This window comes from Chelonia mydas, chromosome 24 (genome assembly GCF_015237465.2).
Source record: "Chelonia mydas isolate rCheMyd1 chromosome 24, rCheMyd1.pri.v2, whole genome shotgun sequence".
Classification (NCBI taxonomy): Eukaryota; Metazoa; Chordata; order Testudines; family Cheloniidae; genus Chelonia; species Chelonia mydas.
Genome location: NC_051264.2, coordinates 4,154,417 through 4,178,544, shown reverse-complemented (window position 1 = coordinate 4,178,544; position 24,128 = coordinate 4,154,417). Strand labels below are relative to the sequence as shown.

At 52.3% G+C, this 24,128-nt stretch overlaps 2 protein-coding genes across 7 annotated transcripts in view; one reads left to right on the top strand and one right to left on the bottom strand.

Moving 5' to 3' along the window:
* Positions 1-9,240, top strand: part of PRCC (proline rich mitotic checkpoint control factor) — a 14,989-nt gene extending 5,749 nt beyond the window's left edge. The window contains exons 3-7 of one of the 2 annotated variants that reach the window (XM_037882753.2): positions 713-1,297; positions 2,719-2,814; positions 4,680-4,823; positions 6,699-6,764; positions 8,756-9,240. In XM_037882753.2, coding sequence (XP_037738681.1) covers positions 713-1,297; positions 2,719-2,814; positions 4,680-4,823; positions 6,699-6,764; positions 8,756-8,842 — 978 coding nt within the window. In that variant the 3' untranslated portion in view covers positions 8,843-9,240. Of the gene's footprint in view, positions 1-712; positions 1,298-2,718; positions 2,815-4,052; positions 4,261-4,679; positions 4,824-6,698; positions 6,765-8,755 lie in introns of those variants that run through there. The other variant, XM_043535075.1, reaches the window with a different exon arrangement.
* On the bottom strand, positions 9,186-24,128 carry SH2D2A (SH2 domain containing 2A). Of its 5 annotated transcripts, none has more exons than XM_043535074.1 (9): positions 23,902-24,128; positions 19,266-19,459; positions 17,800-17,973; positions 17,227-17,316; positions 16,658-16,823; positions 15,819-16,022; positions 15,198-15,740; positions 14,274-14,429; positions 9,186-12,785 (listed from the first exon to the last, which is right to left on the bottom strand). In XM_043535074.1, the coding sequence occupies exons 2-8, from the start codon at positions 19,358-19,360 to the stop codon at positions 14,274-14,276; spliced, it is 1,428 nt and encodes a 475-aa protein (XP_043391009.1). In that variant the 5' UTR covers positions 19,361-19,459; positions 23,902-24,128; the 3' UTR covers positions 9,186-12,785. The 5 variants fall into 5 exon arrangements, with proteins under 5 accessions (XP_043391009.1, XP_037739385.1, XP_043391008.1 ...); XM_037883457.2 differs by lacking the exon at positions 23,902-24,128 and adding an exon at positions 22,615-22,769 and having other exon boundaries at positions 17,800-18,029; XM_043535073.1 differs by lacking the exon at positions 23,902-24,128 and adding an exon at positions 22,615-22,753.

Sequence of the window (24,128 nt, the reverse complement as noted above, 5' to 3'; positions counted from 1 at the left end):
AAACACAGCAGAGATTCTTCCAACCCTGACCACTTACACACTATTCATGCTTAGATTGCAGGCCTGCAGGGTGAAGACTAAGCTGTGTGGTGTGAAAAGCTGGCACAAACGCACAATTCTTCACTCTTTCCCTTACTTGCAATCAGCCTGTATATATGAAAGTTGGATTAAACCCCAAACTGGAGGGTCTAAGGCAGTGGTGGGCAGGCTACAGGTTGCCCACCACTGGTCTAAGGTATAAGTGATCAAATACCTTTCTTAAAAGGTTTCTTTAGGATAATGCTCTGAACAGTGCTTTAATTTGGAGAACATAGACTGATGCCTTTGAGAGCTATACATTCCCTGAAAAGCCCTCTTATTTTTGGATAAGGAAGCCTATGGCATTTTTCCCCTCTCCATTGTAGAAGTGAAATAAAGCTTCAGTTCACCGCGCTAGCATTCAGCAAAACCCCTTACAACCGTTCCTGTTGCTCTGGTCTGTCAGATTTTTCTGTCACTGCTTCAGAGCAGAATATAGCCTCCTTTGTATCTCAGGCCAATGTAATTTTCAGTCCCTGCAGTGCACGCTGAGTAGTGGGGGTGCCCATTGGCAAGATTAAATAAAGTGAAATGGGGGTAGATATTGGGCACTGGGTTAAGAAAATATAAACTCACTCATCTATTTTCTTGTCTCCTGTTTTTATGAACCATATTTTCTGAATGAAACCATCAGGGACTCAGTGAGGGCTCTGGCTTGTCTGCTTTGCTTCCTCAACCCAAAAACTTGACGGTGAAAGAGACAAACCGGTTGCTTTTGCCCTATGCTTTCTCGAGGAAAACAGCAGAAAATGCCTCTGAGTCGAAACCAGCTAAGGCTCCAATCTCCTCCTCCAAGCCAAAACCTCTGTCCAAGCCAGCAGTGGCCACGACTCCTTCGCCATCTGCCATCAAGGCAGCTGCCAAGAGTGCTGCCCTACAGGTGACCAAGCAGATCACCCAGGAGGAGGATGACAGTGACGAAGAGCTAGAGCCAGAGAACTTCTTTTCTTTGTCTGACAAAAGTGAGCCCAGCGTGGTCAGCGCGGAGACGTACGTGTATTCCGGCACCGTGGTGACAGAGGATCTGCCCCCTGGGACGGAGCCAGAGCCTGAATTCCAGGATGCTGCCGCTAATGCCCCTCTGGAGTTCAAGACGGCTGCGGGTTCAAGCACCACTCAGCACAGCTGGGCCCCCAAACCCGGAGAAGACTATGGCAACCAGCCATTTAACCAGTTCCCTGGCTACAGCGATGCCAGTGCCCCGGGGGCATACTATCAGGTAAGAACCAGGATTACCAATGGGCAAAACACAATGGGGGCTTGGTTTCAAAAGTAGCCTTTGAATTGGTGCTTTGAATTACCTACCAGAGCAGGTGATAGCCTTGGAGATTGAGCCTGTGCGAACTCCTTCAGGCTAAACACCCCAGCACACTGAGGCCCGTGCTGTGAGGAGGTCTCAAGGCGTGACTGCAGTATAAATGTTTACCTAACTTTTGAAATGCATCCACAGAATTGCACCTGCCATTGTCTGGCTGCAAAATCTGGGGCCTGTACAAGGCCATTTCAAAACCTGGGGGCAGTGTCTGAGACAGGATTGGTTCTTACTGATCCAGTAGGAGGGTTATGCTGGGGAGGTAGCAGTTGAGTACATGTAGCCAATAATAGATCTTAAAGGGGGGGAAATGGTGTGTGTGTCCTATTTGCTGCTTCATAATGTCTGAAGGTGGGCTAGAAAGTTCTTTAAGGTCTTTAGGGTGGTTTTTTTAACTGTTAGGTTAAGGAAATGAGGAAGCATACACCACACCCAGCTCACACTGCAAGGGTAGTTATGCAGGTTGAATGTAGTTCCCAGAATGGGATCCTAGGAGTTACCATCTCTGCTCTTGCAGAAGGTCCCCTGGGTTCTTGGACTTGGTTTTACTACATCTCCAAATGACTGTCATTAGCACAGCACCTCCTCACACTGTACTGGGGTATTGGTTTGATTGGCTCTTCCTACTGAGTCGTCATGTACTGAAATGCCAACCCTTCTTCTAGAGCCTTCGGAGTCTGCTTTTGTGGTCTCACCTGCCAGCATTAACCCCCCGTTAATCTACTTTCCACATGAAGCCCAAGGGCAGGGAGAAAACATTAACAGATTGTCTGTGTAATGGAGTTCAGGAGCTCCCCAAATATTTACGGAGTCCTTTTGAGTGCAGGAGGAAATCCACACATGTCAGTTTATACTGAAAGTAGGGAAAGGTGCAGTGGAACAGTACATCAGAGTGTTGGGATGGGAACACTTGAGGTGAGGTCGTGAAAACACAAAGCTATGGCTCTAGCCAGAGGGGAACTGATTGCAGTCTAAGGTAGTAGTCGCTACGTACACATGTGTAAAGTGCCACTCAGTCCAATGGCGCTGCCAAAGTAGTGATGAACTGGGGACAAGTGCTTACAGCAGGATGCAGTCCCCCTGAGTGGGGAAATAAATTCTCTTGTTGGGCTCAGGGCAAGGCACGTGCATGCCTCCTCATGGGCATCAACAGGCTAACACACCTCTAAGGTCAGGTGATATCTCTGAAGGTGGCCTTTTAAAGGTACCTCATCCTGAGGGCATCTGGTTCCAGATCCAATGCTGCATCTTGGCATCTGTGTCCAGTTTTGTTCCAGTAGCTGTCTGATCACACCTTGATGACAAACCTATTCTCCTCTCGATTACAGGATTACTACCCCAGTGGCTATTACCCAGAGATGGATCCAGCCCTAGGACCAGCACAGGAGATGAGCACCGATTCGTCCTTCATGGATGATGAAGCGGTTGGCATTTATTATATATCCTACCACAGAGTTCACATTTAGATGCTATGGGGTTATAGGAACATAGGATCTGCTTGGCAGCCCAAAACACTGACCTCTCAAGCCTGGTGCCTCGCTACTTGCCATGGCAGATCTGGCTGTTGTTCTTTCAGGTCTAGCGTCCTGTTATGGGCAGTGGTCGATACCTGCTGCTGCCCACTTCCGCTCCCTTAAAGTACACACAGTCAGTCTGGTAATACCGTATGTCATGGGGAAAAGGAAGAATTCCTTAAATGTAATAATAATACATTTGCTTTAAATGGTGTTGAGTGCCTTACAAAGACATTACCCACCCCCATCCCCCAATCTGGATAAGCAACATAGCCAAACAAGAAATGATCAGAAGCAGTATTAACATTGACTGATCTCACACCAGTCCCCAGAAATAAATAAATTTCCCCTGCTAAGGAAACTAACTCTGGGTTGTAAGTCAGGGGAGCTCTGCTGACTTTGGTGGAGCTACAGTGGTTTATGGTGAAGTCAGTGGAGTTACATCAGCTGAGAATCTGGCCTTGTTGCCTGTAAGAATGATCATACTGAGTCAGACCAGTGGTCTGTCTAGCCCAGTATCCTGCTCTCGGCGGTGGCCAATGCCAGGTGCTTCAAAGGGAATTAACAGAACAGGGCAATCATCAAATAATGCATCCTCTGTCCTTCAGTCCTAGGATCTGGCATTCAGAGGCTTAGGGACACCCAGAGCATGGGGTTGCATCCCCAACCATTTTGGCTAATAGCCATTGATGAGCCTATCCTCCATGAACTGATCTAATTCTTGTGTTTATGTTCTTGGAAGAATGTTTGGCAAAGCCTGTGGCCCTGACCAGTAGGTATGGTATTAGGCTTTCCTGCCTATTTCCCTCTTATACTAGTCCTCGTTATGAGATCACTGATTGCAAGATGGGCAGCTCAGAAGCACTTTTTCTCACACCCCAGCCCCTTCCAGTGATCTTTAGATCTTCTGCTCTAGGTGATCTGGTTTGCTTTATAAGCTGATATCAGATATTTCCAGCAGGAGACAATCCAGCAAGTCCAGCGTAATCTTCACTCAGGATGTAGCAAGGAGTGGATGTCACACACAACACGGTGTGGTGTGCACAGGTGCTAGCTGGCTTACAACTGCAAAGCAATACAAAAACTGCAGCTAAAAGACCTTGGATCTACCTTACTTAATGCAGCAATGTGCTTCATTCATGTCTCAGGGCTCAGCAGCTTCAGCTCAAAATCCATTTGAAATGTACCACAGACTGCTGCCGCTCTCCAGAAACTGCCAGCAAAGCTGGCATCTGGAATCGAATGATGCTGCAGAAAGCACTGGCTGTTGTGTGCAATTCCCTTCCAGCAACCTCAGCTCATTTCATATGCCACCACCCTGCTGTGTTGTTTTGGAGACCTGTTCAGTTGTGTAAGATGCATTTGCCAGTGGCAACATTTTCAGTGCTTCCTTGACTCTTAGAGTGGAGGGTGTGGAAGCCAGGACTGCTCAGTTCTATTCCTGGCTTTGCCAGTGTCTACGGGCAAATGTCTTCACTTGCTGCTGTCTCTCCATATTTAAAATATATTTCCCTACCTCATGGGTTAGGTGTGGGGGAGAGAGTTTGTGGGGCTCACTATAAAGAGCTTTGAGATCTGTTGATCTGTAGAAGAGCAGAGTTATACTATAAACAAAGAACTCTCTGACTGGGAAGATGAGCATGGTCATGGCCCAGCACCTCAGATGATAAGCTGGATCATTCCAAGCCCCAGTCACCTTTGTTTGGTACCGTGTATCAGAGCCATGTAATATGAGCGTAATTCTCTTCTGACCTTTGTTTTAATTTCTCTCTCAGTTCAAGCGTCTCCAAGGTAAACGGAACCGTGGGAGGGAAGAGATCAACTTTGTGGAGATCAAAGGGGATGATCAGCTGAGTGGAGCCCAGCAGTGGATGACCAAATCCTTAACAGAGGAGAAGACCATGAAATCTTTCAGCAAGGTATGAATAGGATGTATTGCCTAGTGGGTAGAGCACTGGACCAGGATGCAAAGGGTCTGCCTTCAGGTCCCAACTCAGCCCCAGACCAGGGGCAAGTCATTTCATTGACCTTGTGTCCCAGTTCCCCATCTGTAAAACGGGGATGTTGAGGATAAAATCCATTAATGATTGTGAGCCGCTCAGGTGCGGGTCAGATAAATAGATGGGTAGCAGAGGGATGGCAAGCCACGGGGCTGCTGTTCGGCTGTCCCTTCAGAGCCTTAGGGAACTTGTTTTCACCTCTCTGAATTGCATTGGTGAGACCAATACTGCATTCATTTCTTGTGCTCGCATTTTGAAAGGAATGTTGAAAAATTGGAGAGGGTGCAGAGAAGATCTACAAAAATGATTTGAGGCCTGGAGAAAATCTCTTACAAGTGAGAGACTTTAGTTGATCAAAAAGATCAAGAGATGACTTGATTATGGTGTAGAGCACTTAGATGGGGAGAAAACACTGCGTACTCAAGGGCTCTTTAGTCAAGCAGAAAGAGACAGATCAAGAACCAATGGCTGGAAGTTAAAGCCAGACCGATACAAATTAGACATAACATGCACCATCAGGAGCAAATGGCCAAGAGGAGTGGTGGATTCTCCATTTCTTGAACTTGTCACATCCAGACTGAATACTTTTCTGGAAGATGCTTTAGCCAAACATAAGTTATTGGGTTCAACACAGGGGTAGCTGGGTGAGCGTCTCTGGCCTTCGAAATACATGAGATCAGACTAGGTGATGTAGTGCGGTCCTTGTGGCCTTACAATCTGTGAATCTAATGTAGAGGGGACTAGAAATTAAAGGATACACCTTTCCAGTTATCCAGCTGCAAAGGGAAGGGCATCTGGGAAGCAATCAGGCACGCAGTGTGGCCCTTATGGTGGTGCCGTTCCCAAGCTGATCACTGGAAACCAATGGTCATGGGACATCAATGAAGTTTGCAGGGAGGTTGTTGGGAATGAACAATTGAAGCAGGAAAGCTCTGGAGATGGCCCCAAAGTGCTACTAGACTTTGGGATAAAGATACCAGAGAGGCAGTTTGCGTCTGCCATCCCCAACCTCAGTGCTCTGAGTTCAAACCCTGTCAAAGGGAGGAGAGGTAGGGCTGTTTGCTCCTGTAATGGAGCACCTTGAGAACTTAACCCACAGCTAGCTCACTGCTCGGGGTAGGGACCATGCCTTGATTTGTAAGGCACTTGGATCTACAGTTATGTAGGGAGTATGCAACCCTGTATAGAATAGAATGGGAGATCTGGGTTCTATTCCCAGCTTGGCTTTGACTCTTCGTGATCTTGTAACCCATTTCACTTGTCTCTGCTTCCATTCCCCTCTCTGTAAAATGGGTATAACGCCTAGCTTCTGTATATGTTGTGAGGCTTAATCGGTTTTCATGAAATTCAGAGCTCATGGAGGAAGGTGCTGTTTAAGTACAAAGTAATTAGGCACAGCATGGCTGCAGAGCATCTTGAAACAGGTGCTTAGCCCCAGTGTGTGAGCAGTGAAGGCTGACTAGAAGCTGCCTCAACATGGGATCTGTTGTTTCATACATTCCAAGGCCAGAGGGGATCATCATGACCATCTAGTCTGACCTCCTGTATAGCACAGGCCAGAGACCTGCCCCACAGTCATTCCTTTTAAACTAGGGCTTATCTTTTAAAAGAAAAAAAATCACCAGTGATGGAGAATCTACCACAACCCTTATCAAGGGCTTTAACGCAAACCAGACACTTCTGGTTTCTGCAGCATTGGTTTCTGTCCATGTGACACCATCCCTTGCTGATTTCACTAGCCGGGGCAGTATCCTTCCAGCACTGATAGTCATTTTGAATTTGTTTTTTCTTTAGAAAAAAGGAGAGCAGCCCACAGGACAGCAGAGAAGAAAACACCAGATCACGTACCTGATCCACCAGGTCAGCTGCCTACCATGGGTGTGAAAACAGCCCTTGACAATGTTACAAATGTGGTATCACTTAAGAGCAGAGAGTATCAGTGGAAATGAGCTGATGGAGTCAATAACTTCTGCATTTACAAGAGAGAGGCCCCCCAGTGTGTCCTACATCAGGCAGACCTCAATCTATGCACGAAGAATTCCCATTGAAACCTGCAGTGGTTTTTTGGGGGGAATTGAGGGCTGCAGCAAGCTGTATGGGGCAGAGGCCAGGGCTTCCTTTGCTCCTTGCACAGAACTGAGACCACTATTAGTGCATCAATAATTTCTGCCCTTGGGTTGAATCCATTTGTGGTGTCTTCTGAGATCCCATCCGAGCCCCGAACATTTCTCTACTCCTGTGTGCCATGCATCTGCCAGAAAGGGTCATTAGAGGGTAATGCAAGTCACTTCCGTTCTGCCTGTTTCCGTCCTCCCCAGCTGGGGTGAACGTGCTGCCTCTGTTGTGCTGTGCTGGCTGGTATATGTATGGCTGATCTGCAGAAGATAAAAGCCCTAGGAGATGACGACAAAGCCACGTGGTAGAGGAGAGTGCAGTGACGCCATGTGTGTCTGGAATAGCAGACAGCCTTGATGCTTGTCTGAAGTCACGATTTTGTTGCTCCATGAGTGAAAGCTCAGCCATGGAGCTTTGGCACCAGGCTAATGGGGTTATGCCTACGACAGGGAAACCGAACAACAGAGGTAGGTCGAGAGGGTTCATGCAAACAGTCTACAGCCTGGGCCTCCCTTTGGCAAGCTTGGCAGTAAGTGCATCAAGGCTGGTTCCTGCGCAACTTCTCTGGATTCCCCAGACGCTTGACTAGGTGTGCCAGCCTCTCAGTGGGCAGCACAGCTGTAACACCAGGAAAAGCCATGCCCAGGCCAGAGGGAAAGGTGAGGATCCTGACAGACAGCACCTCCTAAAGGCATTTCTGGTAGATCCCAGATAACTCCCCTGACCTCCCCCACCCCACCCGCAATCCTCCCGCCTCATCTGGGGCTGTATGTAATGGGGACCAAATGCAGAAGCCAGTCGTGTCTTGCCACTAGATGGCAGAGGGTCTCCTGTTGCTGGGATATCATCGCCATCGCTTCTGGCTTCCTGGCTGGAGGGTGAGGGTGTCAGTGCAGTTGCGTTCCTCAGGAGAATATTTTCTCCTCCCATCTGAGACCCAGCACCCTGATGTGGAGCTTTAGAGAGATGGTTTGTCATAGGTTTGTGTTTGGAGGTCAGTGGCGTGAGGCCACTGAGTTAGCCACCCACTGTTAGTTGGCTGAAGGGAGTGTTGACTAGTGGTTAGAACGGGGGCCTGAAAGTCTGGACTCCTGGGGTCTGTTCCTGGCTCTGTGGCACATTAACCTATTGTGGTCCCCGTCCTCTCAGTGTGCGGAGTGGTGGAACGCCTGCGCCACTGGGCTTTTGAGACTTGATGTGTGTCTGTGATTGAACCTCTTGGGGAGTCTCCGAGGTGAGACCTCTAAAGAACTAGCTGCTGCAGGAAGTGGTTCTGTAGAATCAGCATGGAGCCAGTGTCCCAGCACAAGTTGAAGGGTGCTGTGCTGCTGTGGATGGGACTTAAACCACAGGGCCTGGCCACTTGGGGCCACTTAAGGACCCCATGGCACTTTTCATATGACTAGGGACTCCGAGCATTGTTCCAGCTTGGCTTCTCTACATCAAGATCTCTATCAGGATATTTATATTACACCAGTGGTTTTCAACCTGTGGTCCGCATACCCCTGGGGGTCTGTAGACTACGTCTAAGATTTCCAAAGTGGGCTGCATCGCCCTTTGACATTTTTTAGGGGTCCACAAATGAAAAACAATTGAAAACCCATAACCGTGGTACCAGAGAACTAACTAAAGTGCTCTGAGCTTCTCATTGTGAAGTGACAGAGAAGGGCAAAGGACTATTAAAACAATGAACAACTGTTCTGATTTTGATCTATTCTCCACCCCCTTTTCTGCAGGCGAAGGAGCGAGAGTTGGAACTGAAAAACACATGGTCCGAAAACAAACTCAGCCGGCGTCAGACCCAAGCCAAATATGGATTTTAGCACCTCTCCTGTTCTGTGGGCATTAGCCCAGATGACCTACCATGTCAGACTCCTCCTGGCCTACCAGGAATTGAGGAGGCCCCTGGATCTAACTGTGTGGGTGGGAGGATACAGCACTCCCCTGTCTGTGAAGAGAAGGGTTAAATACTAACCATTTCTGAAACCCACGCTGTAATTTTTTTAATGATAATGTAGAAGGCTCAAATCAAGTCTGGTTCGTGCAGCTGGGGACTCTAGCACCGGACAGCCACAGGCTTGTCCAAAGAGGACATGACTGGCGCAAAGTTTTGAGCTCTCATCCTGTAGGTGTACAGACTACCAATTTTTTTCTTTAGTCACCAGAACCTTAGGTAGAGTCTCAATAAATTTCCAAGTCCAACACTGCTCCTTTCTTTGGACCTACCGTGTGTCAAGAGTGTAATTTCCTTTCTGAAAGGCAGTTTCAAGGGCAAACTTTTTATATTATTATTATGACTATTATTTGAAAAACCGTTTGGGATAGTTCAGTTTGTACTTGTGTAGACACATTTCTCTTCTTACAAGCAATCTCAGCAGGTTTGAAGTGTGTCTTGTTCTTTTGTTTTCCTTGCCATGCCCTCCTGTAAATTTGAGTCACTTTTGAGGGGACATTTTTGTTTTCAAGGTCGATGTTGGCTAACAAGACGGTGCTTGTTTCAGTTTGAAAACAGCGCACAGATACCCCCAATCTCTGGACTCCGTGGAAGATATTCTGGTTTCCTCTGCCAGCACAAGAAGCTATTGTAAGCTCTGGGACATATAAGAATGGGGTAGGTGTGGGTGTGTGTCCCCAAGCCAAGGCCCAGAGCGCTGTAAAAATCTGATGCAAATGCTAGTTGAATCCAAGTATTTCTGGGGTGAGATGGTGCCCTGCAGCTCGCAGCGAACTGAAGTCACCGCAGTATTTCCTGTAATAATCCAAACCTAGGCAAAAGCTGCCTACAGCACAAGTTTTTAACCTATCCGCCTATCTCTATAACGCCTAGTTCCTGCTGAGGCACCAACTCTGGTTTAAATGTTAACTCCACCCACCTGGCTGGAAAAGGGAGGCAATGTCTTGACTTAAACTTGTTTCACAGAACACTTGAAAAATGAGTTTCTTCATTTCACTTAAGATGGTGGACTTCCCAGAGGCAGAGACGGGCACGTCTGCAAATAGTACACAGGCCAGCTATTCAGATATGTGCGTATCTGTTCATTCTTGCTGGCCTCACTTCCTAGTTCATTGTTTGCTGCTGAACTCTTATGATGCTGAAGCAAGGAGCGAGTCGGTCCAGTTCTTTAAGTTACATTCCTGACATCAAAGGTTTTATTTGTTGTACCACAACTAAAGCAGTTAATTGCGGCAATTCCATTGAGGAAAACGCCAAAGGGCAACTTGCTCCATCTACCCTGGTCCCCCCCCCTCCAAAGAAAAGGACGTGGTAAATGAAGTCTGACAGTATTTTAAAATCAGATTTATAGGTTAGTTCCCTGGATGTTTTAGTACTTTGCAAAGCCCGTTTTGAGTGTTCCAATGACCAGAATAAAGTTACTGTTGAGTAATTTATTCCTATCTTATCTGTACAGTGAAATCCTCTGAAAAGAGATTTGATAAAGGAATAAAACTTTTAAACGAACCAAATCACCCCTCTGGTTGCCTCTCCAGGGGATGGGATTGTTCACACCCTCTTGTCGTTCTCAGGAACTGGACTGGCACAGGAGTGATTAGATGTTACCAGTTTTAATACTGAACCCACAGGGCCTGACTCCTGTGCACCAAGGCCCGGTTGCACCCTACTGGCATGGAGCTTTACAATGGATACCGCTGTAACTTACACCTGTGGCACTGGGGTGTAGATTTCCTACATGCCTGAATGATGCAGTTGTACTGACGTAAGTCTATAGTGTAGACCCAGCCTTAGTCTTAATGGGAATCAAGGCCAGGACCCTGAACAGCTGAGACTACTCTAAACATATACACAGGCGACTTTGTGCCTGAGTCTTGGCAGTCTTTCTGCATCGGAGAATAGGAGGTGACCTTGCTGGGCAAAAGGTGGAAACCAAAACTGTTCCCCCCTCCCCTGGAATTGAACAGCTGGGGCAGTCACAGGTCAGTGAGGGGCTGAAGAGGTGACTGCCTCTCAAAGTGCCAGTTGCTCAGGCCTTTCTCCTGCAGGTGATGTGTGAAGGGACAGCCAGAGTTTAAAGGGAGACTTCAGGGCTAGGGAACATTCAAATGGCTTCTTCCGGTGGAGCTGAATCATGCAGGGGCCTATTGGCCCAGATGCTGGCTCATATGAGCCTGGCAGTTGCTTTTACGCTGGTCTGTTTGGTGGTGGGGTTTGTGGCTGCCCTCCCCACAAAGAAGTGGTAGGTCTTGGGGTGGAGAAGGGGGAAGAATTAGGCAGACACCAGAAGCTCTCTGGCTGCCTGCTGCTTAGTAGCCATGTTGCCAGGTGCACAGTTTTGAGTCAGGTTACCCCCAGGAGAGGGGGCTGCTTTGGGGAAGAGGCGTTGGGGGTCTTAGGGACCTTTCACGTGTTTAGGATTTCTGGTAAGTTTCACCTTCACTCTGAATTTATTTTTTTGTTCCTAACTGCAGCGTTCCCTAGGCCTTTCCTCCCTATGTTACCTAGTGGAACCCTCAGTCGCTCTCCCCAGGCGTTGAGACTTCTTGCAAACCATCCTTGTAGCATGCAGCATTTCCAGCCTACCACCTTCCACAATCCATCCGTTTCGTAGCCCTGCCACTCTCTTCCCACATCCCCCAGTACCTCCACCCTCTGTGCCCCTTCCCGCTGCCACCTGCTGCTCCTAACTGGCAGCTGTTCCTTGCAGCAGAGATGACATGAGGGGGCGGGGAATCCTGTCTCTGCTACTGGGCCTGAGCCTAAAGACCATCCTTCCTCTGCTGCCTTCGAACCTGCCTGGCGACCCATCTGGGGGGGTGGGGGGGGGGAGGAATTATCGCTGTGCTTGGGCCGAGCAGCATCCGGACCAAATACTTCTCCTTCTATTTGTTTTCTCTGAGGATGCTAAGACACCATAAGGGCAGTTCACGGCTCACTGAAGGCCCATCGCTTTTATTTACAGACAGCACGTGGCGGTGATAAATTCTTGCCCTGAGAAGTGGGAACGAAAAACAGCCCATCGTGGTTACAGATCAAGCAGCAGAGGGTCCATAGGACTTAACATGGAACTTAAACCCTGAAGCTGCCCCTCATGTAAGCAGGATTTAAATGCCGCCCGCCCTGCATGCAAGTCGATTTCATCCCATTTGCTTCTGTTTATTCCCCTGATTTAAAAATAAGAATCCTTATCTGAACAGCTCTGCGGCATCAAGTCAGTAGATATCTCCGTCGACGCCAGAGGGTGTTCGTCACCCCATTTGGGCTTGGTAGTTCCACCCCATGAAGCAGCTTCTACGACTGCCCAATGACACCAAGAAGCAAAGACCCCCTCCGGGTGGGGGGGAGGGAGATAACATCAAGGGTCCAAAAAAGCCGTGAGTCTTGAGTACCAAGCAACTGAGAGCAGGAGGGATGGGAAAACCGACAAAGCTGGTGTCGTAGCTGTGAGGAAGAGACTTTGTGAGCCAAAGACCTCGCTGGGTTTTTTATTGGCGTTGGATCTCATTGTCCTTTCCATGGAAAGATCTTCCCTGCTTCCTGAAACTCCCACCCTTGGAAGGGGGGGGAGAGCATGTGATCCTTGAATTCACGGAGGAGGCTGCTCCATGCACAAACTTGAGAGAGGCGGTCAGAGCAGCAGTGTCTTGAGGGCTTATGTCTGCAGCAACTCTGTGTCCTAGCCCTGGTCTGCACTAGTGTAGACATATCCTTAGAGAGCAGCTGATGGGGAAGAAGTCTTCTCCGGCGGCTCTCAAGCCCAGGAACCCTTGGCAGGGGGTGTCCTGCTGGCTTGCCTTGAATGCGGGAGGGCTCTGAAAAGAGTGAAAATGCTTGTGTCAAGCCTCCCAAAGGGTCGGGTGTTTGCCATTTTTCTCTTCCCAGCTCAGGGAAGGGTGGGGAGAGTAGGCACTGCAGGGGCTGGGCATCAGGGCTCGCTTGGGGGATATGAAGGACCGCAGGCAGCTTTTGTTGGCGGGTGTAATGACACAAGTTATGGAGCGTTTGACTTCTTGCTATTTAGATGGCAGAAAACTTAAATCCCTTTGAGAAAATCTAGCAACTTCCTAAGAGGTTAAGACCCCCGCACGTGTCCCCTCCATCTCATAGTTCTCTGTCTTTTCTCTTTCTTCACTCTGTCGAGGGTGGCTGTGGCTGGCTGTTTTCACTGCACCAGTGTTAATTTTGTGCTGCTGGCTTACAGATAAACTAACTAGCAAACAGGCCGGGCCAGTGTCTTTTAAGAATTATAGAATTTAGATACTGCGATGACTATAAAGATGCAGCTCTATGGGCCTGGTTCTCAGTAACTCTGACCTACAGATGCTGGCCTGGAGTGCAAAGGGGCCGCAGAGCGGATGGAAATGGCTGGCTGAAGATCCCTTAGCTCTCTGGGTAGTGTGGAGCTGGTGAAAGGAACCTGCTCCCATCTGTTGGGGTAGGAGGTGAATTGAGGGCATGGCCAGAGAACCATAGAGGGCCCAGCACCTGCTTATGGGGAGTGCAAAGATGGGTGAAAATCCATCCCAGCCCCAAGCCTAGTAACGGGGCAACTGGTAATAGATCACCCTCCAGCTCTTATCCGCCATCCATCTCAACGAGGGTCAATATCATTATCTCCATTTGACTGATGGGGAAACTGAGGCGCAGAGTGGCAAAGTGACTTGTACAACAGCAGGCTAGTGGCAGAGTTGCGCATAGAGCTGATGTTCCTTGATTCTGTCCTATGCACTAGCCCCTAGACCAAACTGCCTACCTTTTGTGTTCAAGTTGGTGTTAAAATTTTAACCCGCCTTTGAAGGGAGGCTCCTGTCAGTTTAGCCTACAAATGGGGTTTGTTTGTTTTTTAATTAAAAAGCAAATTTTCCCCTCAAAAGGCTACTACAAGAAATGCCTTTCCCCCTTCTTCGCAACTAATTAAATCCTGTCTTGTCCTCCCCCACTTCAATCCCTTGAGAGTTTGTGAGCCGGAGCAGGGCTGCAGGCTGGAGCGTGAGAACCCGAAAGTGACACTCACTTGCCCAGGGGTACGTTCCGCACTGCAGTGGTGCATGGGCCTCGTGCTCTGCCTCTCTCTGCGCAGTGGGAAATTTCAGACACTGACGGCCTGATCCTACCCCTGATGAAATCCAGGCTCATTGCAATGGAGACTGGATCTGATCCATGGGCCCGAGTCCCCCTGCGCCTTGCGGTGTCATTTGTCCCAGTAGGTGTGAACACTAGCTGTGGGCTGACATGATGCATAAGGGCTGACTTTCGCCTTCTGCCTACCGAATTTCTTCTGGATTTTCCCTAATACCTACCTAGGAGTTACTGCTCCCCGATGCGTGCGGGCTAGGATGGTCTCCAGAAATCAGCTCATAAATGTTTTCTAGACCTTCCTGTCCCCTGGTGGCCGCCGGTCTGGTCAGGGTGGCTGCCTTCCTGCCGTAAACCGGGTCGTCAAACTCCAGCGGGTTCTGAGAGGAAGGAGGAGAGAGGGGGAAAGTGAAAGGAACGCAGAATTGCTCTGCGCCATTCCTATTCACGCCGTGTGGTGCTGGGGAGAGGCGTGGGACGGGCAGCACGGAGGACAGGGATTCCTGGTGCACCCACAGAGCAGGAACAGCATAAATCACAGCCCCCTACTCCATGCATCATCCCCCACCGATATGCCTCAGCCCTAACTTCAGCGGCAGCGTGGGTCTGTGGGTAGGGCACTGACGTGACTCAGGGAAGCTGTGTTCTGTTCCTAGGTCTGCCACTGCTCCGCTGGGTGAGCTTGGTCATGTCCCTGCTCTGTGCCTCAGTTCCCCCTCCCACCCTCTGTCTTCGCTGCATAGATTGTAAGACAGAGACAGGCTTTTGCTATGTATCTGCATCACCCAGCACAACGGGGCTCTGATCTCAGGTGCAGCCTCTAGGCATTACCATAATACTCCCGAATAGTGGAAGGTTTAGGGGAAATCAGTCTCCTTGGCCCATTAAGTCCGCGGTCTCTTTACCAGCAGAGGCGGGAAATAGCATTGGCGGGTTCTGTGGGAGAGACCTCCACCCACTAGGATTGGGACTGAGCCCCACCAAACTCATTGCACACAGGCCCCCAAACAGCCAGCAAGTGTGAATAACCAGTGGGATGTGAACCAGCGCCCCGAGTGTGTTTCAGGGCCCATCAGACTCAACTTATCCTGCCCCCTTGTGGCCATTTAAAGTGCCGCTCCCCACTTGTCGTTCCACGTGGCACCCACCTCCGAGGATGGCCCAGATGGCCTCCCCTGGGCCCCCTCAACCGCGAGAGCGGCAGGCAACCGCCTCCTCCGGGACCCCTGCCCCGACGTGCTCCGGAGGAGCCTGCGGTGTCCTGGGGACGGCTCGGCGGGAGGTCTGGATGAGCCCCGAGGCAAGGTGGACGCCGTGTTCTGCAGCACTCTGGGTAGAGCCTGGGGCCGGGACCGGCACGCCAGCTCTACCTCCGCGTAGATGTTCTCGGGGTTGGGGCTGGGCAGCGAGCCTCGTCCCATGGCGTAGAAGGGGATGGGCTCGTCGGGTTCATAGTAGATGCGGCGTTCAGGGGGCGGGAAGCCCTCGCAGGGCTCGGCGTAGGTGTGGAAGCGCATCAGCTGCTGGTACTTGGCCTCTGCGGGCTGGGCCGGCGTGGGCTGCTCAGCGGGGACGGGCGTTTTGCTGACGTGGGCGTAGGGCTCCACAGAGGCCCCTGCCTCTTGCATAGGGCTGCTCGGCCTCGGAGTGGGGCCAGCCTTGGCGGGGAGCGGGGGAATGGCACAGGGAGCCTAAGGGAGGAATGAAATGAAGTCAGCTTCCGTCTAAGCAGCCCTGCTCCTCCCCTCTTTGTCCGTGTCCACGTTTACCTCCTTGGAAGGGCTTCTCTCGTTCCTTTGCTCTGCAGCCAGCGGGCAGGGATGGCTCTGTTGGCCAGGGGCCTGGGGCTGTCTGAGAACCAGGCTGTATGCTTGGCCGCCTGCTGCTGGGGGGACATTTGCTGGCTCGAGTGGGGCACCAGACCCTGCTTCAGCTCCAGCAGGGATCCCACCACTCTCTCGGCTTTTGTCGCCCTGTGGCAAAGGGAAAAGCTCCTGAGCGATAGATGTGGCATTAGGTCTGGGGTTCCATGACTGGGACTCCTAGGTGCTTCGGCAATAAAAATTACAAACTGCAACAGAGCACAGGGCTGGGTGTCAGGACACCTGGGTTCTCTTCCTAGGGTGCAGGGCGTAGTGGGGAGAACAGAGCACAGGGTAGCTGGACTCCCAGCTTCTATGCCACTGATTCACTGTGCCACCTGGACCAACTTGCCTTTCAATTGCCTCATGGTGGGGAAATACTCCCAGTGCACCGGGGATAGTTCTGCACTGCTGCATGTCTGGGGCGAGGGGGGGACAATTCATTCAGGTGCTAATTACTGTAACATCTGTGACTGCCTCGCATTCCACGGCTGTCATGGTGCTGACCTCAGCCCCTCCTGTTGCACAAGCCCAGACCCATGCTGCTTGGCCTGGGGAATCCCCATCAGCAGTACAGGGCCTATGACACACAGTGGAACAATTCTGATCCCCTCCAGCAGAGGGCAGTGGTGACACCAGCCAGCCAGCACATCCCCATGCCTTTCTTATGACGGCAGTTGCGGCATTCCAGCTATCCCTGGGCGCGCAGTGGGATGCCAGGTGCTCTGGGCGAGTCGCTCTCTTACCCTGGGGCATGGTGCTGTCAGGAACTCATCGTAGGGGGTGATGGGGGCGGTGGTGTAGTGCAGAAGCAGACCCTGAAGCTCGACGTGGGCGCTGTTCTCTCCTAGGATCACGTAGCACTCGTCTTCCAGCTGATCTAGGATGAAGTGCCGGCAGCGATCTCTGCCCCTGGAGCCCGGAGAGAAATCAACACAGGGGGTGAAATTCCATTCACACCGGAGTGACTGGGAATTGCGCTGCTTCCACTCAGTGGCTCTGGCTCAGTGGCGTCCAGGTCTTCAAGGAACCGGGGAGGCCAGTGGGGTTGGAAGAGGCTCTCCCACGTTCACGTTACCCACAGCACCAGCGTTGTGTGGCTCCTTGTCCCCCCCGGCCCCCCAGGCAGCTGAGCCACGTAATAACAACGATCCCCAGCTCTGAGAGACCGACTGGCCCTACACAGTGCGGCGCTCAGCAACCAGCGTCGATGGGGGCCTGGCGAAGCACAGAGAGCAGGGAGTGGGGCTGGGGCAGCTTGGAGATCTCACCTGCGGGGCTGGCTTAGGAGCAAGGGGCGGCCAGGTGACCTCACCTGTACGACAAGACAAATCCCACGGTGCTTTCACTGAAGCGAATCAGGAAAGAGCCCAGCGGCTTCTCCTGCAGCAGCTGCTCCGTGTCCCTGTGTGGGAAGGACAAACGAGGTCAGAAATAATCCAGGTGGGAAGCCAAGCGAGGGGGCAGCAGCTCCTGGGTAAGAGATGTGGCTTGGAAGGGCTGGGGTAGGAGCTGCTGGTAGTTCGGGAACAATATCTCAGCCCCCCCAGCCCCCGCCAGGCTTGGAAAGGGGCAGTCTAGGCATGGGGACTCCTGCAGGCTCGCAGCCTCCTGTGTCCTGGCATGCAGCGAGTGGGGGCAAATCCAGCTTGTTAGGAGAGGAGCTGGGGAAAGAACCCAGGAGTCCTGGCTCCCTGGCCTTCCCCACTGCCACTCCCTTCATTTAGGTAGGAGGGTGAAACTCCTTCCTTAGCCCTATTTGTGGCAGCAGGGCGTGGCGCTGCCTGTGGGAACAGCCCCAGGGTCCAGGGGATGCTGCTGTGGGGCCGAGCCACGTACCTCCCACCGCCGGCGCCGGGGTACCTGCCAGGCGCCCCCAGCCCCTCACCTCCTGCTGATGAAGCCGTGAAACCAGGGCGGCAGCTCCCCCTGCTGGCAGATCCGGCTCGCCTGCGTGTGCTCGAACCATGCCCGGGTCCGGGCCTGCAGCGCCGACGGGGCCTCGGGAGGGTCCAGCCTGGGCCCCAGCCTCGCCTGCGTCTCTGCTCCCTGCACAGGGTCCCTGAGAAGAGACCAGCTCAGCTTGGCACTGGCCGCCGGCCATGAGCTGAGAGGGTCCTAAGGGAGTGAGAGCAACAGAGGCCTAGATGGGGGGTGGTGGTGGAGATGGGGGCCATGTCCTTCCACACACCCCCTTAGTGCCAAGCTGGGGCAAGCAGTGATTGAGGGGAGCCCCCCCACCCCCAACCCTGCCGTATGGTGGATGTGGCAGGCGGAGCACCGAGCCCTAAGCCTGGGCCGAGCGAGGGCAGGAGGGGCCTCACACCCTTTGCCAAGGCCCTTCTTTCCGGCAGTCCCTTAGGGTTCCCTTTGTGCTGACGCCGCTGGGGAGCTAATCTCTGGCTTATCAAGTAGAGGCTTCTGCTTCCAGAGACCTGGAGAAGATCCTCCGGAGGTTTCTGTCCTTCTAGGACCAAAGGCCCTGGGCTCTCTGATAAGGACCTGGGCGAGATGCCATGAGCGGGCCACTGGGCCAGGCAGGTGTCCCAGGCCGATTAAAAATACTCCCCCTCCAGGAGCCAGGACGGATGGACAGATGGAAAGATACTGTAGGGTTCTCGGGTGAATAGACTAATGGATGGATGGATAGATACAGGAGCGGGGAGACAGAAGAATGGACGGGTGGATGAGTACTATAGAGTGGACAGATGGATGAATGGATACTCTAGAGTGGATTGATGATGGACAGATACTGTAGGGTTGTTGGATGGATAGACAGGGTAGGGTGGATGGATGGATAGACTGATGGACAGATACTGTAAAGGTGGATGGATGGACAGCTAGTGAAGGATGGATGGATGGATTGACAGATAGATTCTGTACAGTGAATAGACATATGGACTGGTGGACAGAAGGTGGATGGTTGGACAAATACTGTAGAGCAGACAGACAGACGAATGAATGGACGGATGCTGTACTGTCGGGTAGACGGGCAGTACGGAGTGGACAGATGGATGGATACTGTGGAGTGGGTGGGTGAGTGGATGGATGCTGTAGGATGAATGCCTCGTTACAGATGGGTGGCTGGACAGAAGAGTGGGCTGAATATAGTACCCAATGCATTTCCCCCCCAGCGCACACATTTGTTCCATTACTTAACCCGCTCTAGCAGACAGACACCCAGGGCACCCTCCCCCAGCTCCCCTCATTCTGCACCTGCCAGACGCTCCCCCCACACCGCAGAGCCCTGCACAGTCCCAAGCAACTGGAGAATGGCCAGTCCGACACCTCTCGGGACTGTGGTGCCGTGACCCGAAGCCGCAAGGTGCTGGATCGAGAGCTGCTGATTCCTACCCTGGTATAGGTGCCCTGGTCCCTCTGAGAGCCAGGAGGCTGCTTCTCTTTCTGGGCCCCGGCTGGCGCCATGCTGAGCCCAACACTGGCACCATCCAGCTGGGCCAGCTCGTCCGCGTTGTTGTCTTTGCTGAGACCGTTGGGTTTAAATGTGCTGAAGAGGAGGGGTCCCTGATTATCCCAGACGTCAGCCCCTGGGGATGGAAACAAACAGGGCTCGATCCTCCAGCAAGGCCCCCCTGTAGGCTCAGAAGCCTTCCCATCCCCCTGCACTCCTGCGGGTGCAAGAGTCTTCTCTGCAGCTCTCGTCCCCATCCCGGGTCTCTTTCCTGCCTGGCCTTTGGCCCCATTATGCAAGCCCCCTCAGGGGACTGCACTGGGCTGGGAAAAGGAGGTGGAGCTGGCCTGCAATGTAGATCGGCATCCACTGCCCTGCTTCCCATGGACCTTACAAGCCATAAGAATATCTGTTGATGGTGAAACTGAGGCACAGAGCAGGGATGTACCTTGCCACACCTAGCAAGCCAGAGCTAGGATTAGAACCAAGGTCTCCAGCCAGCCCTGTTCCATTAGCCCGGCCTTGTTACACCTGACCCTAGAGATGGAGAGCCCAGCAGCTGGTGCTGATTGGGGCTGCTTTGTTCTGTTCCTATGGAGGTGGGGTGGGGCTAGCCTGAGCCCTTGCAGATGGGAACAGCCTGGCAGGAAAGAAGTTTGTTTTGGGCTCTGGTCAGCCTAAGTCTAAAGGATGCTGTTACTCCAGAAGAGATTGAACTCATTACCTGCCGAGTCCAATCTGCAGCTGGAGCAGGCTGGGGAAACTGAGGCAGGGTGGCTGCAATGCTGTGCTCTGCTGCGAGGGGGCGCTCTGATGTCTTGCACCCTTCCGTAAAGCCTTGCGGTGCTGGATTCTCCATGCACCCACCAATGCTTGGGCCTTTATCGCTACTCTCACGATACGGGGTGTTTTTCACCAAGCCCCAGCTCCTGGAGTCCTGTGATGAGATGAGACTCCCAGCTCCCTCTCTCTTTGTTAAAATACATTTCTAGCTTGGGATGTGTGTATATTTTTTTTCAAAATATGAGCCCTGGTTTCATCCTAAAGGCCCAGAAAACTAGAAGGCAAATAAAAAGCTCCCCAAATGTCTTATTGTTTTAAACAAAATCTCATGATTTTCTGGGCTCTGAATCACGGCTTTTGAATTCTTGGAGTAGGCAGAAGTGCACCCTGCAGGTAGCCCTTGGTGCCTGCTTTCCCCAGGTGCCCATGATGCCATGGGGGTTGAGGAGGAGAGAATTAATCCCCCAGGGTGCAGTTTCCAAACGCAGCCACCTTGCTCCAGAGGCGTGAGGAAGGGTGGAAAGAACATTGAGCATCTTCCTCGCCCTAGCAAAAAGATGCAAAATAAATGCCCCTGCTTTGCTGAATCTTCGCTGAGGAAGCAATAAGACAGCTGCTATGCCAGGACTGCAGCTAGGTCAGCTCAGCCACCCTCTCCTCTGTGTCCTTGCTCTGGACGGCACCGGGAGCAAAGCCTAGAGCTGCACGGGGCGCGCTTTCCCTTCTAACATGCTGGTTGGGGTTGCTTTTAAACGTTGCCCAACTTCCACCGTTCGGCTGATGTTTCCCATGCTGAGTATCTGAATTTTGGGGGAAAGTTTCCGCTAAAAACTTTCCGCTGTTTTGGAGAAAGAGGGTAGGGAAAAATCCGTCCTTCTGCCCATGCAGAAAAAATGCTTCCTATCCCGTATGGGACTGTGCAATCAAAGACTGCCCCAGAATTCAGCCCCCTTGCAGCAAGATTCACAGGAAGCCTTAACTGGGCACTTCTTACCTTTGGAGGGTTTGATTTTTTGCTAGCTTAATGTTCTTTTAATGGGTTTAACGTAATCGCAACCTCTTCGGGGGCAGGGACTCTCTCCCAGTGTGTATATCTAGCACCTTGTGGCCCTAATCTTCGATTCAGACCTTGAAGGCTACTGTAATAATCCCAGGAAATACAATTGTTCTGTTGTGTTCTAATCCTGATCTAATTACAGGGGACCTCTCAATAGTGTTTCATAAGAGTTAATTGAAACAGGAAGTAATTATTTAAATCGGTTGATCCATCCCACCTTCTTAGCATCCCGGAGATGTCTGCCAGCGATTGCCATGGCACGTTTCGGAGTCCTATTAATAATAGCCTATCTCCTGCCACTCAAATGGAGAGCAGGGTTTCAAGGCCCCAATCCTGCAATGTGATCAATATTTGTTTGTGCCCACAGGGACATCAGCTGATCCCCTTGGAGCTCTGCCCAGGGACAGGGTTGCATGCTCAGGGATCTGACTCTGGGATCAGGGCCTACCCTTGTGCAAAGGAAAGACACCTCTCTCGAAAGTGACCTAACTGTCTTTTCCTGTTGCTGCAGCCAAGTTTGTCCCAGGATATCAGAGAGACGAGGTGGGGGAGGCAATATCTCCTCTTGGACTTTTGACTTCTGTTGGCGGAAGAGACAAGCTTTCGAGCTACACAGAGCTCTTCTTCAGGGCCCAGAAATGTCTCTCTTTTACCAGCCGTATTGGTTCCCATAAAAGAGATCCCCTCCCGCTCTTGTCTCTCATTTCCCCTCCCTTTTGTTCCTTTAAGAAAGAAAAGGCACCAAGTCACGCCCCCAGCCCCCCCAAGTCAGCATGAGCACCGTGGGAGTGCGGTCTGCTGCCCATTCCACTCGGGCAGCGTTTGACATCTGCTTTGCACTGGGGCAAACAGCCAGCCCGAGGCGCAGGGTGCGGGAGTATTGGGCCTCCGCCTTCGAAAGCCTTTAGGCTAGGAGAGATGCCATGCGCTCACCCCTCCCCTCGGAGAATGCATTGCAGGGGTGGCTCTGGAGCAGGGCATAACTGGCCCATCAAACCGTCTGGCAAAGGTCAGCAGCTTAGGGCATGGATGTCGTCTGGAGGCTGGCATGGAACGAGCTGTGTGGGTCTCGGTACGACCTCTGCCAGGAAAGGGTCTGCATTCCCCCAACCCAGCCCCCACAGCTGGGCAACCTCCGTAATGAGCTCCGCTCCAAGCTTGGCTCATGGGAGAGGACCTGGGGCTCCATTGCCCAAGGGGACATGCCCTCCGGGTCACACCCGGGTCTGAACAGCTGCAGGACTCATGCACCGGATCAGCCCAATGCTTGGCGGGCAATTGCCCCTCTGTGGCATGGAGCGTAGATTCCCCACTCCTGCCTGCAGGACTCCGGTCTCCCTGGCTCTCGCCCACGTCCCTCTTCACTGGACTCCCCTTAAGGGAACAGATCTGATCCTGTGAAGAGCGGTCGAGGTTGCTCCCGTCTCCCCCCGCGCCCCAGCGGCTCCTACCTGTCCTAAGGCCCTCCTTGACCTGGGAGTCCATGCCCTGCAGCAGCCCCTGCGGGGAGCTGCGCTCCGAGGCCCTGGCAGCGATGTCTGCGGGAGGCAGGGGAACTTGCAAGTCCTCCTCGCGTGCTCTCTGCATGCAAAGGGCAGGAAGCAGCTACCGAAGCCACAAGATGCTGCTCGTTCATGGGCGAGCAAAGGAGCGCCGCCGGCGACGTCATGGAAAAGGAAAGTGCCGTGGCAGAGTTCTGGGGCTAGGTGCTGGGGCTGGAGATGAGGGGGTGGGGTCACCGCAGCGCTGGGCAGGACAGGGCCTGTGTCTAGGCTAAAGCCCCTCTGTGCCAGTCTGGGGGGCTGAAAAGCCAGCCAGCTAGCGGCAGCTGGAGCTGGTCAGAGGGGCCTGCTGAGTACTAGCCCATGAGACCTGGGTTCGAGTCCAGACGCTGCCCTAGCCTCCCTGAGTGACCTTAGACAAATCACTTGAACTCAGTTTCCCCCTTGTATAACGGAGAATCATCTTTCCTTCGTCTTGTTAGACTATAACTGAGCTCCCCGGGGGAACTGTCCGTGGCTCTGGGTCTGTGAAGGGCCTGGTGCAAGGGGGCCCTGATCTCAGTTGGGGTGTCTGGGTGCTAATGCTAGACAAACAAGTACCGTTAAACATGAGACCCCCTCGGTATTATCCTGCCAGGGTGTTTGAAATAAGGTGCTTTTGCTATTTGGAGGCCTGACCTGGGCGAGATCACCGGGGAAGCTGTCTGGGGCCAGGCTAGTCCTTGGACGGGGGACCTCGAAAGCGTTCCAGGGCGCAGCGGGGAGAGCAGCGCACCCTCTGCTGCAGGGGTGTGGGGTGGGTGACCCAGCAGAGGGTGCTCTCCTCCCAGGCAGGGCTGCCCCAGGGTGGCAGGGCTGTGCTGCTGAGCGGGTGACCTAATTCTCTTCCCGAGTAAGGAGGAGGCAGTGCTGAGGCAGGGCCATGGGTTTGAGGCTTCGAGCTTCCGCCACCGTTCTGTGCGCCCAGAGTCTGTCCCAGATTTCCCAAGGGACTGGGTATTTTGTGATCCCGGCGGAAGGCTTGTCAATTAAACAATTAATGTTTGAACAGGGCTTTGGAAACTTAAAGAGCTCTAAAAGAGCCGGGTCTTGTTTATCGGACCCAGCCAACAGATGGGCAAGGGATTGCTAGATCCCAAGACTAGCGGGACCACTGTGATCAGCTAGTCTGACCTCCAGGCCAGAGACCGGCCCCAGAACGATCCCTAGAGCAGAGCTTCTAGCAAAACATCTCACCTTGATTTTAAAATGATCAGAGATGGGTTAAGGAAGCGACTTGGGAGCCAGGACTCCTGGGTTCCTTTCCATGCTCTGACAGGGGAGATCTTAGTGGTTAGAGCAGAAGGCTGGCAGGCAGGATTCCTGGGTTTAAACCCCTCTGCCAGTGATCCTGGGTGAGTGTCTTCCCTTCTCTGTGCCTGATTCCCCCCAGCAAAATGGGGTAAAATATTTGTCCCCCTAGG

What these genes read in the sequence shown, in the direction of transcription:
- SH2D2A (XM_037883457.2), bottom strand. Translation starts at nt 22,750, where the DNA reads ATGCAGAGAGCACGCGAGGAGGACTTGCAAGTTCCCCTGCCTCCCGCA. An exon ending in CAAGGAGGGCCTTAGGACAG is followed by an intron (nt 19,460 to 22,614) that starts GTAGGAGCCGCT and finishes TTCCATCCCCAG; the next exon opens with GGGCTGACGTCTGGGATAAT. An exon ending in CACGGCTTCATCAGCAGGAG is followed by an intron (nt 17,317 to 17,799) that starts GTGAGGGGCTGG and finishes CTTCCCACACAG; the next exon opens with GGACACGGAGCAGCTGCTGC.